Raw genomic sequence first — 14738 nt, 5'->3', positions numbered from 1 at the left:
GGTGCCTAATGAACATGACCCAGTTTGACAATCCCGGTCTGAGATTAGCCTAGTTATTCCTAATATAACCGTATTAGGGTTGTGATATGCCAGTCAGACGAGGGACTGCTAATTAGCCTTGCTGCCATGGCATGTTCTCTTCACACAAAGACCTAATAACCGTTGTAATATGACATCTCTTATTCTAAATTCATTAACATAATTGCCTCTGAATCAGTCTTTAATCCGACCATCAAATTGAGTCATGACATTGGGTGACGCCAGGGCTGAGTGCTTAGTCTGTGCCAGTGGAGGGCATAATGGGGGGTGAAGGCCCTGCCAGTGTGTGTCTGCACACAGTGGGATTGGAGGCCAGGTCTGGCCTGGTCCCAGTTCTAATCCAACTGCCTTTCTAGTGGTGTGTCTGCCAGGGCCTGATAAAGAACCTGTCAATCACACCGTCGCCGTGACACCTGCCCATCATTTCTGACTGCAGTGTTGAGGGGGAGGGGCTTGAGAGAGACTGCGATGGTATCCCCTCCCTCTGAACTAGTCCAGGAGACAACATGGATACCATTGTGGTCATCACCAGCTCTTTGTTCTCCCTCAAGACATTTGTTTCACTGGTCAAAATAAACTGAGCAAACTGTTGTCAGGAAGTTTTTAATAAGAGGTTGCCCATCTCTCTCTCTCCCTCCCTACCTTCCTTTCCTGCCCTCTTCTCTACCCCCACTCCCTCTTTTCTCCCCTAGCAACATCATACTGTATCCTATCTTTACTAGTGAGCCCTTTCCTTCCTTGTTCCCAGAACACTAGGGCTGAGTTGTCTGAATGTCTGGGCCACTGTTGTTGAGCATTCACATCATTCAAATCATTCCCATCATTCTATGTTTCTCCAATCCTTTTTATGATCCCTGATAAGACCACGAGGCCTTTTGATTGGCTGACCTGCCATCCAGAGGAGATTTACTGCTGTCATGTATTGATCAGTGTCCAGAGCTTCTGGGGCCTTCTTCTGTTGTGTACTCTGTTTGGTTGGACCCCGGGCTCCTCTACACCTCTCTACCAGCCTCAGGCCATGTTCCACCTCTGTTCATGTGCTAAACACTAAACAGTGGCCCTGGACTGGCTGCCTACACTCACCGGCTTAGGCTCAGACACAAAGGTGGACACCAGATTTGGGTTCAAATACTATTTCAATTATTTAAAGTACTTTCGCTTACTTTAGAAGTAAGTATTCAGCAATGTTTGATTTGAAAGTACAAGTAGTTGAATATTGGAATGTATTTGGAAATATACTTGGAAAGTATTGGTACTGGACACAGTTAAATAGAACAGTAATAGCCTATGTCAGTATATATCTATGAAGGTGCCATGTTCACACTAGAGATGTGTCTGAATTCACTCAACCACATATTGTGGTCTACTGTCCTTTACCATCCCTGTCTGTGTGTTTTCAAACGGCCATTTTCTCAGTCCTCCCAGACAGTTCTTTTGAGTGCGTGATCTAGTGAGAGTGATCTAAACGAATGGGGGTAGTTATTAGAGAAGGACAGTGTTTCCCTGCTCAGTTGATCTCCATGTTGTAAGCCTCTGCTGTCTAAATTGGCCCTCTGGCTACGGTGATTGTAATACTAGGTTTGTCAGGGTAAGATCTGTGTGCGACTGACTCGATGTACACACACACACACACACACACGCACACACACACACACACAAAATAGTGTGAGATACAATTGGTCTCACTTTCATATATACACACACACACAGATTATTTTTCTCCCTCTCTTTCTCCCTCTCTTTCTCCCTCTCTCCCAGGGCTCAAAATGAGTGATGAATTCACCCCTTAATCTCTTTCCGGATTATTTCACACATTCAGGGTTTGGGTCAATTGATTGTAACCCTTGACTAGCGACAGTAAATATCTATTAGGGCTGTAAATAAAATAATAGGATCTCTGGCAGTTTCTTAATGAGCTGTGTATTCCTCCAGGACACAGTCTCGGCACACTTAAGGAGACTAAAGCCAGTTTGGTCTATCAGGAAAATGAAGATAGCTGTGGTATATCAGACCGTATACCACGGGTATGACAAAACATTTATTTTTACTGCTCTAATTACGTTGGTAACCAGTTTATAATAGCAATAATGCACCTCAGGGTGTGTGGTATATGGCCAATATACCACGGCTAAGGGCTGTGTAAGAAAAGTATAAATACTTTATAGAATGTACAGAGAAACCCTACAGAATATCCTAGTCTGTTTAGTCATATTCATAATCAGCGCATTTGTGTTTTTGTCTGAGCTTCAATGCATTTACATTTGATTTATTTTACTAATAGTCTATCTAATACCATCCATCGGCTCCGTCCACGAACTGTCTGTCAACGATAACTCTCCCCACCAACTCTCTGAGCTCTCCCTTATGAAATCTAGCAGAGCCTCAACTAAGTACTTCTTAAAGTACTTTTATTTCACACGCCCGAAAGAAACTAAAGCAATGGAGACATCTACTGTATGTCTGTTTATGATTATCCTGGGTTATGTACACAGAATATGGGGGGGGGGGGTACGTGTGTGTGTGTGTGTGTGTGTGTACGCCTGTTTCTGTATGTGTGCAGCTTCCCTTGTGTATGTTTTGTGTGTGTGTGCTTGAAAAGCGGTCTCATGCTACCTAGCCCATCTCTCGGCTGACCGTCCATTCCAAGGTCAGCTTTTCAGGCGAGCTTACAGGGGAATGATACAGAAGATTATTGCATCGATCAATAAGCTCAAAATGAAGCAAAGGGGAGTTTTGGGTTATTGACTTTCTCATGTACAGTGGCAGCTTTGACATTTAATTGTCTCGCTCTCTTTGTATTTAGAGCCAACTGCCATTTAGTGGATTCAGGCCTCTGAGGTGCCCGAAGACCAATGAGGTTTCACACACACACACACACACACTATCTCGGGCAACATTTTAAATGCACCTCATTGCTCAATTATTTACACTGCTATGCCGTTGTATTGGTTAGTTGTATGGTGAGCCCATTCAAAAGCAAATAAATCAAAGGTAGCATCTTTCCCATGCGTGATTCGGTCCGCGTCAATTCTGAGGAGATTTAACGGAGATAAAACCTATTGTTGATATCCAAGATGCGTAGACACCCTCTGTGTCCGTCATCACGGTGCCATTCAATTGGTCGGATAACTCGGAAACCTTCTCAGGTACTAAACTCCTATACGGAGAATGAGCGAACGAACCAGAGAATTTCAGTGTCAAACTCAATATTGCTGCTGACGCCCTCGGCTCTTGTCTTGATAGGTTTAATTTATTCATCATTTATACAGGTGTAGGGTCTTAATTTGATCACCCTGTTGCAGGAGAACTTTTCAACAATGCAGGAAATGTTGAACTTGTGGTGTATTTAAAGTTTAAAAAGGCTTCTGAAGTCTGTAATTTCCACTTTTCCCTTACAAAAAATGTCCATAAATTATAATACACATAATAAGTCACATTTCCTGTTGTTGCAGGACTTTTTTTTCCCTGCTGTAGAAAACTGGCTCAAATTTAGATGCTACATCTGTATCCGTCTCTCTCGCTTTCTCTAGTTTCATCACCCTTTCTACATGTTCTTCCTCTCAGGCTCTGGCAAGCGAAACTCTCCGCGAGGTGCAGGACGCCAAATCGCAGCTGAGGAAGAACAGGAAGATGGCGGAGAAGAAGAAGGCAGAAGGTGCCGGAGGGCTGTCCAAGCAGTCCATGGTCAAGGCCCAGTCCATTGCTGCGTCCATCCTCAACATGACCGAGATGGACCTGGCTGAAATGCTGGACACCGATGAGGTACAGGATCATGAATCCATAAAATAGTCACTGCGGGATAGATGTAATATCTGACCCTGTATCAGTTGTTAATAGATGTATTCTACCACCTTCACAATGACCCAGTGGGAACAGATACAAGTATAGGTTACCGTCACTGATAGGAAAACATGGAAAGACCGTTGACTTGTATTGAAGTCCCAGTTCAGTCAGAGGAATCTAACTGGCACTTGGCCTCTGTGTCGGTTCAGTCTCATGTAGAGGCGAAAGAAACGCACACCTATTTAGGCGAGGTGCTGGCTAGCGCAGTGGAACACTTTTTAAAAATGAAGGAGAGCCGCACACTCTAGGAGCTCAGATTTAAAAATATTTCAGTCTCATGTAACAGAGTGCTATGGTAAATGTAGCTATATGACCTTTCTAGTCGTTGAATGGATAAGTATGGGGGAGTAGGCATCATGGACTCTTAGGGAGGTGATACAGTGCATTCGGAAAGTATTCAGACCCCTTGACCTTTTCCACATTTTGTTATATTACAGCCTTATTCAAAAATGGATGAAATAAAACATTTTCCTCATCACTCTACACACAATACCCCATAATGACAAAGCCAAAACAGGTTTTTATTTACAGAAGTATTCAGACCCTCAAGATTGAGCTCAGGTGCATCCTGTTTTCATTGATCATCCTTGAGATGTTTCTACAACTTGATTTGGAGTTCACCTGTGGTAAATTCAATAGATTGGACATGATTCGGAAAGGCACACATCTGTCTATATAAGGTCCCACAGTTGACAGTCCATGTCAGAGCAAAAACCAAGTCATGAGGTAGAAGGAATTGTCCGTAGAGCTCTGACACAGGATTGTGTCGAGGCACAGATCTGGGGAAGTGTACCCCAAAATTTCAGCAGCATTGAAGGTCCCCAAGAACACAATGGCCTCCATCATTCCTAAATGGAAGAAGTTTGGAACCACCAAGACTCTTCCTAGATCTGGCCGCCCGTTCAAACTGAGCAATCGGGGGAGAAGGGCCTTGGTCAGGGAGGTGACCAAGAATCCGATGGTCACTCTGACAGAGCTCCAGAGTTCCTCTGTGGAGTTCCTCTGTGGAGAACCTTCCAGAAGGGCAACCATCTCTGCAGCACTCCACCAATCAGGCCTTTATGGTAGAGTGCCCAGACGGAAGCCACTCCTCAGTAAAAGGCACATCACAGCCCGCTTGAAGTTTGCCTAAAGACTCTCAGACCATGAGAATCAAGATTCTCTGGTCGGATGAAACCAAGATTGAACTCTTTGGCCTGGAGGAAACCTGGCACCATCCCTATGGTGAAGCAGAGAAGAATGGGTGAAACTTGCCAAATACAGGTGTGCCAACCTCGTAGCGTCATACCCAAGAAGACTCAAGGCTGTATTCGCTGCCAAAGGTGCTTCAACAAAGTACTGAGCAAAGGGTCTGAATACTTATGTAAATGTGATTTTTCTTATATTTAATACATTTGCAAACATTTCTAAAAATCTGTTTTTGCTTTGTGGGGTATTGTGTGTAGATTGATGAGGGGGAGAGAAAAAAACAATTTAATCAATTTTAGAGTAAGGCTGTAACATAACGTGGTGGTCTAGTGTGTTTGGGATTTATCAGAGTTATGGAATGGGGGGTGTGGGGCTTGTTCTTTCTGGGGTCTTCCTGGGGCAAACATCTGACATACATCTATCTACATTATATATACAGTATATTCAAATTGTTTTGCAGTGGCGTCCACGATCCCCTAAATGCATATAGGGGAAACACTAGCTTTATGTATAGGAAGACAATTCTAGAAAACATGTCTACGTACATAACAGAATGGAACCAGGCTAGGGTACAACTATCTCTTATTCAAGAGAAGAAGAAAACGCCACAATATTGAACATCTCACACTCTTACTCGCTATAAAAGTGATTTGGCTCATGGCTTTTCTTGTTCAAGAAGGACCCTTTGTTTCATGAACACAAGCTCTAACTACAGTACGTCTCCACTTCCTCCCCATAGATCACTCCTTCTCTCGCTCTTCTCCCTTGTCGTCAATTAACCGACACAGCGTTACAATCAACTTCCTGTCTTCATCACAGGATGTGAGAGTGTATGCCAGCCAGGAATCAGGCACCACCTACCCTGGAATGACAGGGCCTAGATATGTTTGAAGAAATGTTCCAACTTATCAGAGCTTAATGACCGTGAAGTGTGTGTGAGGTGAGCTTTGCTCAGGGTGTGTGTTAATGGCGGCTAATGGCATTCCGCCCGGTCAACGGCGTGTGTGTGTCTGTTGGTGTTAATTGCTCGTCCGTGGATCACGGCGCTGTCGGGTGCTCAGGGACCCACTGGAGAACGGGTAAGTGGTCTGTCACTGGAAGGGTGTGTGTGTGTGTGTGTGTTTTGGGAGAGGAGAGGAGAGGAGAGGAGAGGAGAGGAGAGGAGAGGAGAGGAGAGGAGCCAGTCACTGTGTCTTGCTAATTGAAAATCCCCCAGGAACCATGGAAGGACAAGGGGGAACAGTAATTGTGTGTCTGTGTAGATCTTTATGCAACTGGAAGTTACTAGGAAACCAGACGTGTTTTAATCTGTCCAGGTTGGAATCCACCTACTGCTTACTTAGTAACAGAGAGTTTTCCACCAGTTATTTTACCGAGTCAAATGTTGATGTTGAGATGTTTGTTTCTGTGACTGAAAGATTCAGACAGAGTGGAATAGGGGCAGCAGTGTGGTTCTCTCAGTTTGAGAGGAGGAGTTGTTCTGCTATACTGTACCTTGTATTTATTTTCCGCTGTTACTGAGGGTGGTTGTGGGCAAAACCCTTTGTGTTGCCACGGCCCTACACACTCAAACACACACAAATCAAATGCTATTTGCAACATGCTCCGAATACAACAGTGAAATCCTTACTAACCAATAATGCAGTCAAAACATTGTTTTTAAGAACTATTAAAAAATCTAATTTTTTTTTTTATTATTATTTTTTTTACATATAAACAAATAATACATAAAATGGACAAATAACATAATAAATTAAGAAAAAAATATATCCAAATTACTAAAGAAATACTATACCTAAATAAAACAAATAGAATGAAAAATAAAAGTAATACACACACACTAGCACACTCTCAGCCTCAGCATACTCTCTCCCTGCCACTCCATCCAGCGGTAGACAGGCAGTAAGAGAGTGGCAGTAGTGATCAGCTCCTTCTCCTTTGGCAGCAGCAGCTTGTTGTGGACTTAATGATGCGTCTGTAATAAGGACATAATTGCCAGGCCAGTTTGTTTTCCAACAGGGCCCCTAATGAGAGACGAAGGGTCAGTGTATTGTTATGCATCCTCTGAGGGGCCACACACTTACACACCCTTCTCACCTCCGTGGGAGGCAGGGGTGATGAGGAGCCCACCACCAAGCAAGCCCACATCTCACCTCGCTCTCATTCTATCGCTCGCTCTCATTCTATCGCTCGCTCTCATTCTATCGCTCTCTCTCATTCTATCGCTCTCTCTCATTCTATCGCTCTCTTTCGCTCTGCCTGTCTCACTACCTGTCTCTGCCTCTACCTAGTCCCTTTTCCTTCCTTCCTTCCCACCCTCCCTCCCTCCCACCCTCCCTCCCTCCCTCCCTCCCTCCCTCCCTCCCTCTCCAGTCACACTAATGAGGGTCTCTGAAGACATGGAAATTAGCTGTGCGCTAACGCTACCACCAGGCCCACCGTCCCCATCCGTCTAGGGGAGCCAGGGAGGCCCACCGTCCCCATCCGTCTAGGGGAGCCGGGGAGGCCCACCGTCCCCATCCGTCTAGGGGAGCCAGGGAGGCCCACCGTCCCCATCTGTCTAGGGGAGCCAGGGAGGCCCACCGTCCCCATCTGTCTAGGGGAGCCAGGGAGGCCCACCATCCCCATCCGTCTAGGGGAGCCAGGGAGGCCCACCATCCCCATCAGTCTGGGGGAGCCGGGGAGGCCCACCATCCCCATCCGTCTGGGGGAGCCAGGGAGGCCCACCATCCCCATCCGTCTGGAGGAGCCGGGGAGGCCCACCATCCCCATCCGTCTAGGGGAGCCGGGGAGGCCCACCATCCCCATCCGTCTAGGGGAGCCAGGGAGGCCCACCATCCCCATCCGTCTAGAGGATAGGAGAGCCAGGGAGGCCCACCATCCCCATCCGTCTAGGGGATAGGAGAGCCAGGGAGGCTCATTAGCAGTAACAAGGTTGCACTATCTGCACGCTGGTGTCTCTTTAATAAAGACTGACCCTGAGTGGAGCAGCGGTCTAAGGCATCGCAGTGCTGAGGTGCCACTACAGTCTGGGGTTCACCCATCCGCCGGTGCACAATTGTCCCAGGGCCGTTCGGGTTAGGGGAGGGTTTGGCAGGGGGCTTTGCTTGGCTCATCACGCTGACTCCTTCTTTTCTCTTATTTTTCATGAATGAATGAATGAATGAATGCTTCATTTTCTGAACTCACCTCAGCCTTTATTTTTGTATCTGCGTTGAAGTGAAATTGCCTTAAATTGAGTGATTTTCTGGTTGTACAGAGACGAGTCGCCCTGTGAGGCTCAGTTGTAGAACATGGCCAAATGGTTGTGGGTTGATTCCCGCTGGGCCCACCCATACTTAAATTGTATGCACGCATGACTGTAAGTTGCTTTGGATAAAAGCTTCTACTAAATGGCATATATCATTATTATTATTATTATTTGTTCATCTTTGGTGGTTGTTGTGTGTCTCTGCAGGAGGAGGATGATGTGGCAGCAGACAGCAGGAGAGACCAGGAGTGGCTGGACCAGGTCATGAAGATCCTCCAACAGCAGGTCTGGTTTCAAGTCTGCTAGTGTTTTTAGTATTATCTACAGTAGTTAGGATCAGTAGTGGAGGGTAAACACACCCCTTCAGGGTATGAAGAGTGTTACTTTACTCACCGCGAACGGTGATCAGAGCTTACCCACCGATTTGATTTTCCACCACATCACTGGTACTGATAGAGTTCAGCCATTGTGGTCTCGCATAGAGATGAACCAACAAATGTTTGTCTAAATCAAGAATGAACTAGTTACAATAGAGAGAAGAAAAGACTGTGTGAGTTGTGTACAAACACTTGTCTGTGTGTATGTGCCGTCAGCTCTGTGTGATCCGGTTCAGATTGAGTGTGTGTGTCCGTGTCCATGTCAATTCGCGCTGCAGGCACTCATGCGTCGCCTCCTCACCACGACACACACCGGCTCTTCCTCTGACCTTTTCACCTCCCCTCACAGACACACACTGGCTCCACTCAATCCATGTTTTCCCCTCCATCCGGACTGCTCTCAGGCCCCCACTCCACCACTGTCCTCCTGCATTCCTCCCCTTCCTTTCTCTCTTGCTCTCTCATTGTCTCTCTCGCACTCTCGCTTTCTTTCGCACTCTCTCTCTCCCCCCCCCCGATCTCTTTATCCCCCCCATCTTTTTCTCACTCTCGCTCTCTCTGGCTCAGACCCCAAGGCAGCTTGTTAGTGGGGAACTAAATATTGATTTGGCGTTGCTGTCGATGCCGGGAGAATGAGCGAGCGTCCACCAGAGACGGTCCACCGGCAGGCTGCTATCGACGTTTTCCGCGGGCAGAGGAGAGAGAGAGGGAGGAGAGGGGGATGACAAAGCTGAGACTAGCCCCCGGGTCCCGGAGGGGGCCACAGACACTGCCGTGGTGACCCCCCCCCCCCCCTCTCTCTCTATCTCTTTTTTTTCTATCCCTCGCTCTCTCACGCCAGACTTTTTATATCCATCCCCTTTCAAGTCTTCTCTCGCTCTCTCTCTCTCTCTCTCTCTCTCTCTCTCTCTCTCTCTCTCTCTCTCTCTCTGTGCCTGGCTTAATAAACTCACAGTATCTCTAGAGGGACACACAAACATCAAGGGGAGTTTGTTGGCAGGTGAGATTTTAGAAAAAGGAAGCCGACTGTGACTGTGCTTAGTTGTGCTAGTGGTGTGTACTGTACTCTACAGCATATGTCTCTGTCTTTGTTTCTGTGTGTCTCTGTGTCTCTATCTCAGTTTCTCTATCTCTGTGTCTCTGTGTCTTTCTCTCTATCTCTGTTTCTGTGTCCCTGTCTCTCTTTCTGTGTCCCTGTCTCTGTCTGTCTCTGTCTCTCTTTGTCTCTGTGCCTCTGTTTCTGTCTCTGTGTCTGTCTCTTTGTCTCTATCTGTATCTACGTGTCTGTGTTTCTGTCTTTGTGTCTCTATTTCTGTGTATATGTCTCTGTGTCTATGCCTGTGTGTCTTTGTTTCTGTGTCTCTGTCTCTCTGTGTGACTGCAGGTGCATGTCATTTTCGTAAGGTGGAGACAGACAGTGGAGACCACAGGCAGTTGTTCCTTGTCAGTGTGCATCCTATCTTCACACACTGACACGTTGTCTTTAGAGAACTAAGAAGACATAATAGATACAGTTGAAGTCGGAAGTTTACATAAACTTAGGTTGGAGTCATTAAAAGTAGTTTTTCAACCACTCCACAAATGTCTTGTTAATAAACTATAGTTTTGTCAAGTTGGTTAGGACATCTACTATGTGCATGACACAAGTCATGTTTCCAACAATTGTTTACAGACAGATTATTTAACTTATAATTCACTGTATCACAAATCCAGTGGGTCAGAAGTTTACATACACTAAGTTGACTGTGCATTTAAACAGCTTGGAAAATTCCAGAAAATTATGTCATGGCTAATTGACATCATTTGAGTCAATTGGAGGTGTACCTGTGAATGTATTTCAAGGCCTACCTTCACACTCAGTGCCTCTTTGCTTGACATCATGGGAAAATCAAAAGAAATCAGCCAAGATCTCAGAAAATAAATTCTAGACCTCCACAAGTCTGGTTCATCCTTGGGAGCAATTTCCAAACGCCTGAAGGTACCACGTTCATCTGTACAAACAATAGTACGCTAGTATAAACATCATGGGACCACGCAGCCGTCATACCGCTCAGGAAGGAGCCGCGTTCTGTCTCCTAGAGATGAACGTACTTTGGTGCGAAAAGTGCAAATCAATCCCAGAACAACAGCAAAGGACCTTGTGAAGGAGCTGGAGGAAACATGTACAAAAGTATCTATATCCACAGTAAAACCTATATCGACATAACCTGAAACGCCGCTCAGCAAGGAAGAAGCCACTGCTCCAAAACCGCCATAAAAATGCCAGACTACGGTTTGCAACTGCACATGGGGACAAAGATTGTATTTTTTGGAGAAATGTCCTCTGGTTGGATTAAACAAAAATAGAACTGTTTGTCCTTAATAACCATTGTTATGTTTGGAGGAAAAGGGGGAGGCTTGCATGCCGAAGAACACCATCCCAACCGTGAAGTACGGGGGTGGCAGCATCATGTTGTGGGGGTGCTTTGCTGCAGGAGGGACTGGTGCACTTCACAAAATAGATGGAATCATGAGGAAAGAAAATTATGGGGATATATTGAAGCAACATCGCAAGACATCAGTCAGGAAGTTAAAGCTTGGTCGCAAATGGGTCTTCCAAATGGACGATGACCCCAAGCATACTTCCAAAGTTGTGAAAAATGGATTAAGGACAATAAAGTCAAGGCCATCACAAAGCCCTGTACTCATCCTATAGAAAATGTGTGGGCAGAACTGAAAAGGCGTGTGCGATCAAGGAGGCCTACAAACCTGACTCAGTTACACCAGCTCTGTCAGGAGGAATGGGCCAAAATTCACCCAACTTATTGTGGGAAGCTTGTGGGAGGCTACCCGAAACGTTTGACCCAAGTTAAACAATTTAAAGGCAGTGCTACCAAATACTAATTGAGTGTATGTAAACTTCTGACCCACTGGGAATGTGATGAAAGAAATAAAAGCTGAAATAAATCATTCTCTCTACTATTATTCTGACATTTCATATTCTTAAAATAAGGTGGTGATCATAACTGACCTAAAACAGGGCATTTTTACTAGGATTAAATGTCAGGAATTGTGGAAAAACTGAGATTAAATTTATTTGGCGAAGGTGTATGTAAACTTCCGATTGAACTGTACATCAATAGAAATGACAATATTCTAGAAAGCAGGCAGCACTCGTCTCCACAGTACAACTGTTCTGTCTTCCTGTCATCCATTTGAGTTGCTCAGTGAGCAGGAGAATGTGAAACAGTGAACACTATGGCCTGTCTGTCACCCTGCTGCCTGTGGCAGTCGCACTAATAACAAGGCTTCCTTAACAGGGATATGATCTGTCCTGTTCCTCCACACTGCCCTGTCACCGCAGTTAAAAAGGAGAAGAGACAGAAATAGACAGAGAGAGAGAAAGAGGGCAGGAAAGAGAGATCCATGTCCTTAGCTGGCTGGCTGTCACTTGGTGGGTGGGTGGGTGGTTGAGTTTGTATGTGTGTGTGTTTGTGTGTGTGTGTGTGTGGTGTGTGTGGTGTGTGTGTGTGTGTGTGTGTCCTGACTCCTTCTGCAGCAGCCCAGTCCTGTCACTGTCAGGCCCTAATGGAGCTGCCTGTGGGACAGCACTTTATTATCTCAGTGGCACTGTCAATAGCAGAACCATCAGTCACCGGGCTGTCCGTCTGTCTACTGTGTCTGGCTCTGGGCCACAGCCACCACCACCCACTGCCCCGCCAGGCTCACTGTCACTGTCAACACCACACCAGCCAGCCACACGTCAACATAACAAGGACAGAGGGAGAGGCCCTGACACAGTGGCTACTTTAGTGTGTGTGTGACAGAGTGTGAGGAATTGATTGAAGAGGTGTGTGTTTTGAGTGTGGAACTATTGTATTTTCAGTGTTGATGTACTGTGTATGGGTGATGGTGTTTGAACGCTGTGAATACTTTAATAAGACCACTCTCTACTGGTAGTGTGTTCATGTGAATACTTTAATAAGACCACTCTCTACTGGTAGTGTGTTCATGTGAATACTTTAATAAGACCATCCTACCGGTAGTGTGTTCATTTGAATACTTTAATAAGACATCTCTCTACTAGTAGTGTGTTCATGTGAATACTTTAATAAGACATCTCTCTACTAGTAGTGTGTTCATGTGAATACTTTAATAAGACATCTCTCTACTAGTAGTGTGTTCATGTGAATACTTTAATAAGACCACTCTCTACTGGTAGTGTGTTCATGTGAATACTTTAATAAGGCCACTCTCTACTGGTAGTGTGTTCGTGTGAATACTTTAATAAGACCATCCTACTGGTAGTGTGTTCATGTGAATACTTTAATAAGACATCTCTCTACTGGTAGTGTGTTCATGTGAATACTTTAATAAGACATCTCTCTACTAGTAGTGTGTTCGTGTGAATACTTTAATAAGACCACTCTCTACTGGTAGTGTGTTCATGTGAATACTTTAATAAGACCACTCTCTACTGGTAGTGTGTTCATGTGAATACTTTAATAAGACCATCCTACTGGTAGTGTGTTCATGTGAATACTTTAATAAGACATCTCTCTACTAGTAGTGTGTTCGTGTGAATACTTTAATAAGACCACTCTCTACTGGTAGTGTGTTCATGTGAATACTTTAATAAGACCACTCTCTACTGGTAGTGTGTTCATGTGAATACTTTAATAAGACCACTCTCTACTGGTAGTGTGTTCATGTGAATACTTTAATAAGACCACTCTCTACTGGTAGTGTGTTCATGTGAATACTTTAATAAGACATCTCTCTACTGGTAGCTACAGTACAAGCACACTTAGTTATTTCTAGGAAATTGTTCTAGTTATCTGCACAAGGCTAGATCTTTATTATCTTGTCACCCCTCGCTACTGCCCTACAGTTGTGGCCAAAAGTATTGAGAATGACACAAATATTAATTTCCACAAAGTTTGCTGCTTCAGTGTCTTTAGATATTTTTGTCAGATGTTACTGTGGAATACTTAAGTATATTTACAAGCATTTCATAAAGTGTCAAAGGCTTTTATTGACAATTACATGAAGTTGATGCAAAGAGTCAATATTTGCAGTGTTGACCCTTCTTTTTCAAGACCTCTGCAATCCGCCCTGGCATGCGCCCCATTCTTGTATAATCAATGCTTGGAGTTTGTCAGAATTTGTGGGTTTTTGTTTGTTCACCCGCCTCTTGAGGATTGACCACAAGTTCTCAATGGGATTAAGGTCTGAGGAGTTTCCTGGCCATGGACCCAAAATATAGATGTTTTGTTCCCCGAGCCACTTAGTTATCACTTTTGCCTTATGGCAAGGTGCTCCATCATGCTGGAAAATGCATTGTTTGTTTGTCACCAAACTGTTCCTGGATGGTTGGGAGAAGTTGCTCTCGGAGGATGTACCATTCTTTATTCATGGCTGTGATCTTAGGCAAAATTGTGAGTGAGCCCACTCCCTTGGCTGAGAAGCAACCCCACACATGAATGATCTCATGATGCTTTACTGTTGGCATGACACAGGACTGATGGTAGCGCTCACCTTGTCTTCTCCGGACAAGCTTTTTTCCGGATGCCCCAAACAATCGGAAAGGGGATTCATCAGAGAAAATGACTTTACCCCATTCCTCAGCAGTCCAATCCCTGTACCTTTTGTAGAATATCAGTCTGTCCCTGATGTTTTTCCTAGAGAGAAGTGGCTTCTTTGCTGCCCTTCTTGACACCAAGCCATCCTCCAAAAGTCTTTGCCTCACTGTGCATGCAGATGCACTCACATCTGCCTGCTGCCATTCCTGAGCAAGCTCTGTACTGGTGGTGCCCCGATCCCGCAGCTGAATCAACTTCAGGAGACGGTCCTGGCTCTTGCTGAACTTTCTTGGGTGGCCTGAAGCCTTCTTCACAACAATTGAACCGCACTCCTTGAAGTTCTTGATGATCCGATAAATGGTTGAATTAGGTGCAATCTTACTGGCAGCAAGTGGTTGACAGAGGAAGAACAATGATTCCAAGCACCACCCTCCTTTTGAAGCTTCCAGTCTGTTATTCAAACTCAATCAGCATGACAGA

General features: G+C 45.1%; 1 protein-coding gene across 1 annotated transcript in view; it reads left to right on the top strand.

The window, feature by feature from the left end:
• Positions 1 to 14738, top strand: part of LOC110534558 (centlein) — a 132466-nt gene that overhangs the window by 103199 nt on the left and 14529 nt on the right. Inside the window, exons 26-27 of the mRNA XM_090187762.1 lie at positions 3604 to 3801; positions 8528 to 8605. Coding sequence (XP_090043888.1) covers positions 3604 to 3801; positions 8528 to 8605 — 276 coding nt within the window. The remainder of the gene's footprint in view (positions 1 to 3603; positions 3802 to 8527; positions 8606 to 14738) is intronic.

This window comes from Oncorhynchus mykiss, chromosome 10 (genome assembly GCF_057628025.1).
Source record: "Oncorhynchus mykiss isolate SJ-2025 chromosome 10, ASM5762802v1, whole genome shotgun sequence".
NCBI classification, from domain to species: domain Eukaryota; kingdom Metazoa; phylum Chordata; class Actinopteri; order Salmoniformes; family Salmonidae; genus Oncorhynchus; species Oncorhynchus mykiss.
Note: the sequence above shows the minus strand (reverse complement) of the source record. Positions and strands in the feature narration are given on the sequence as shown.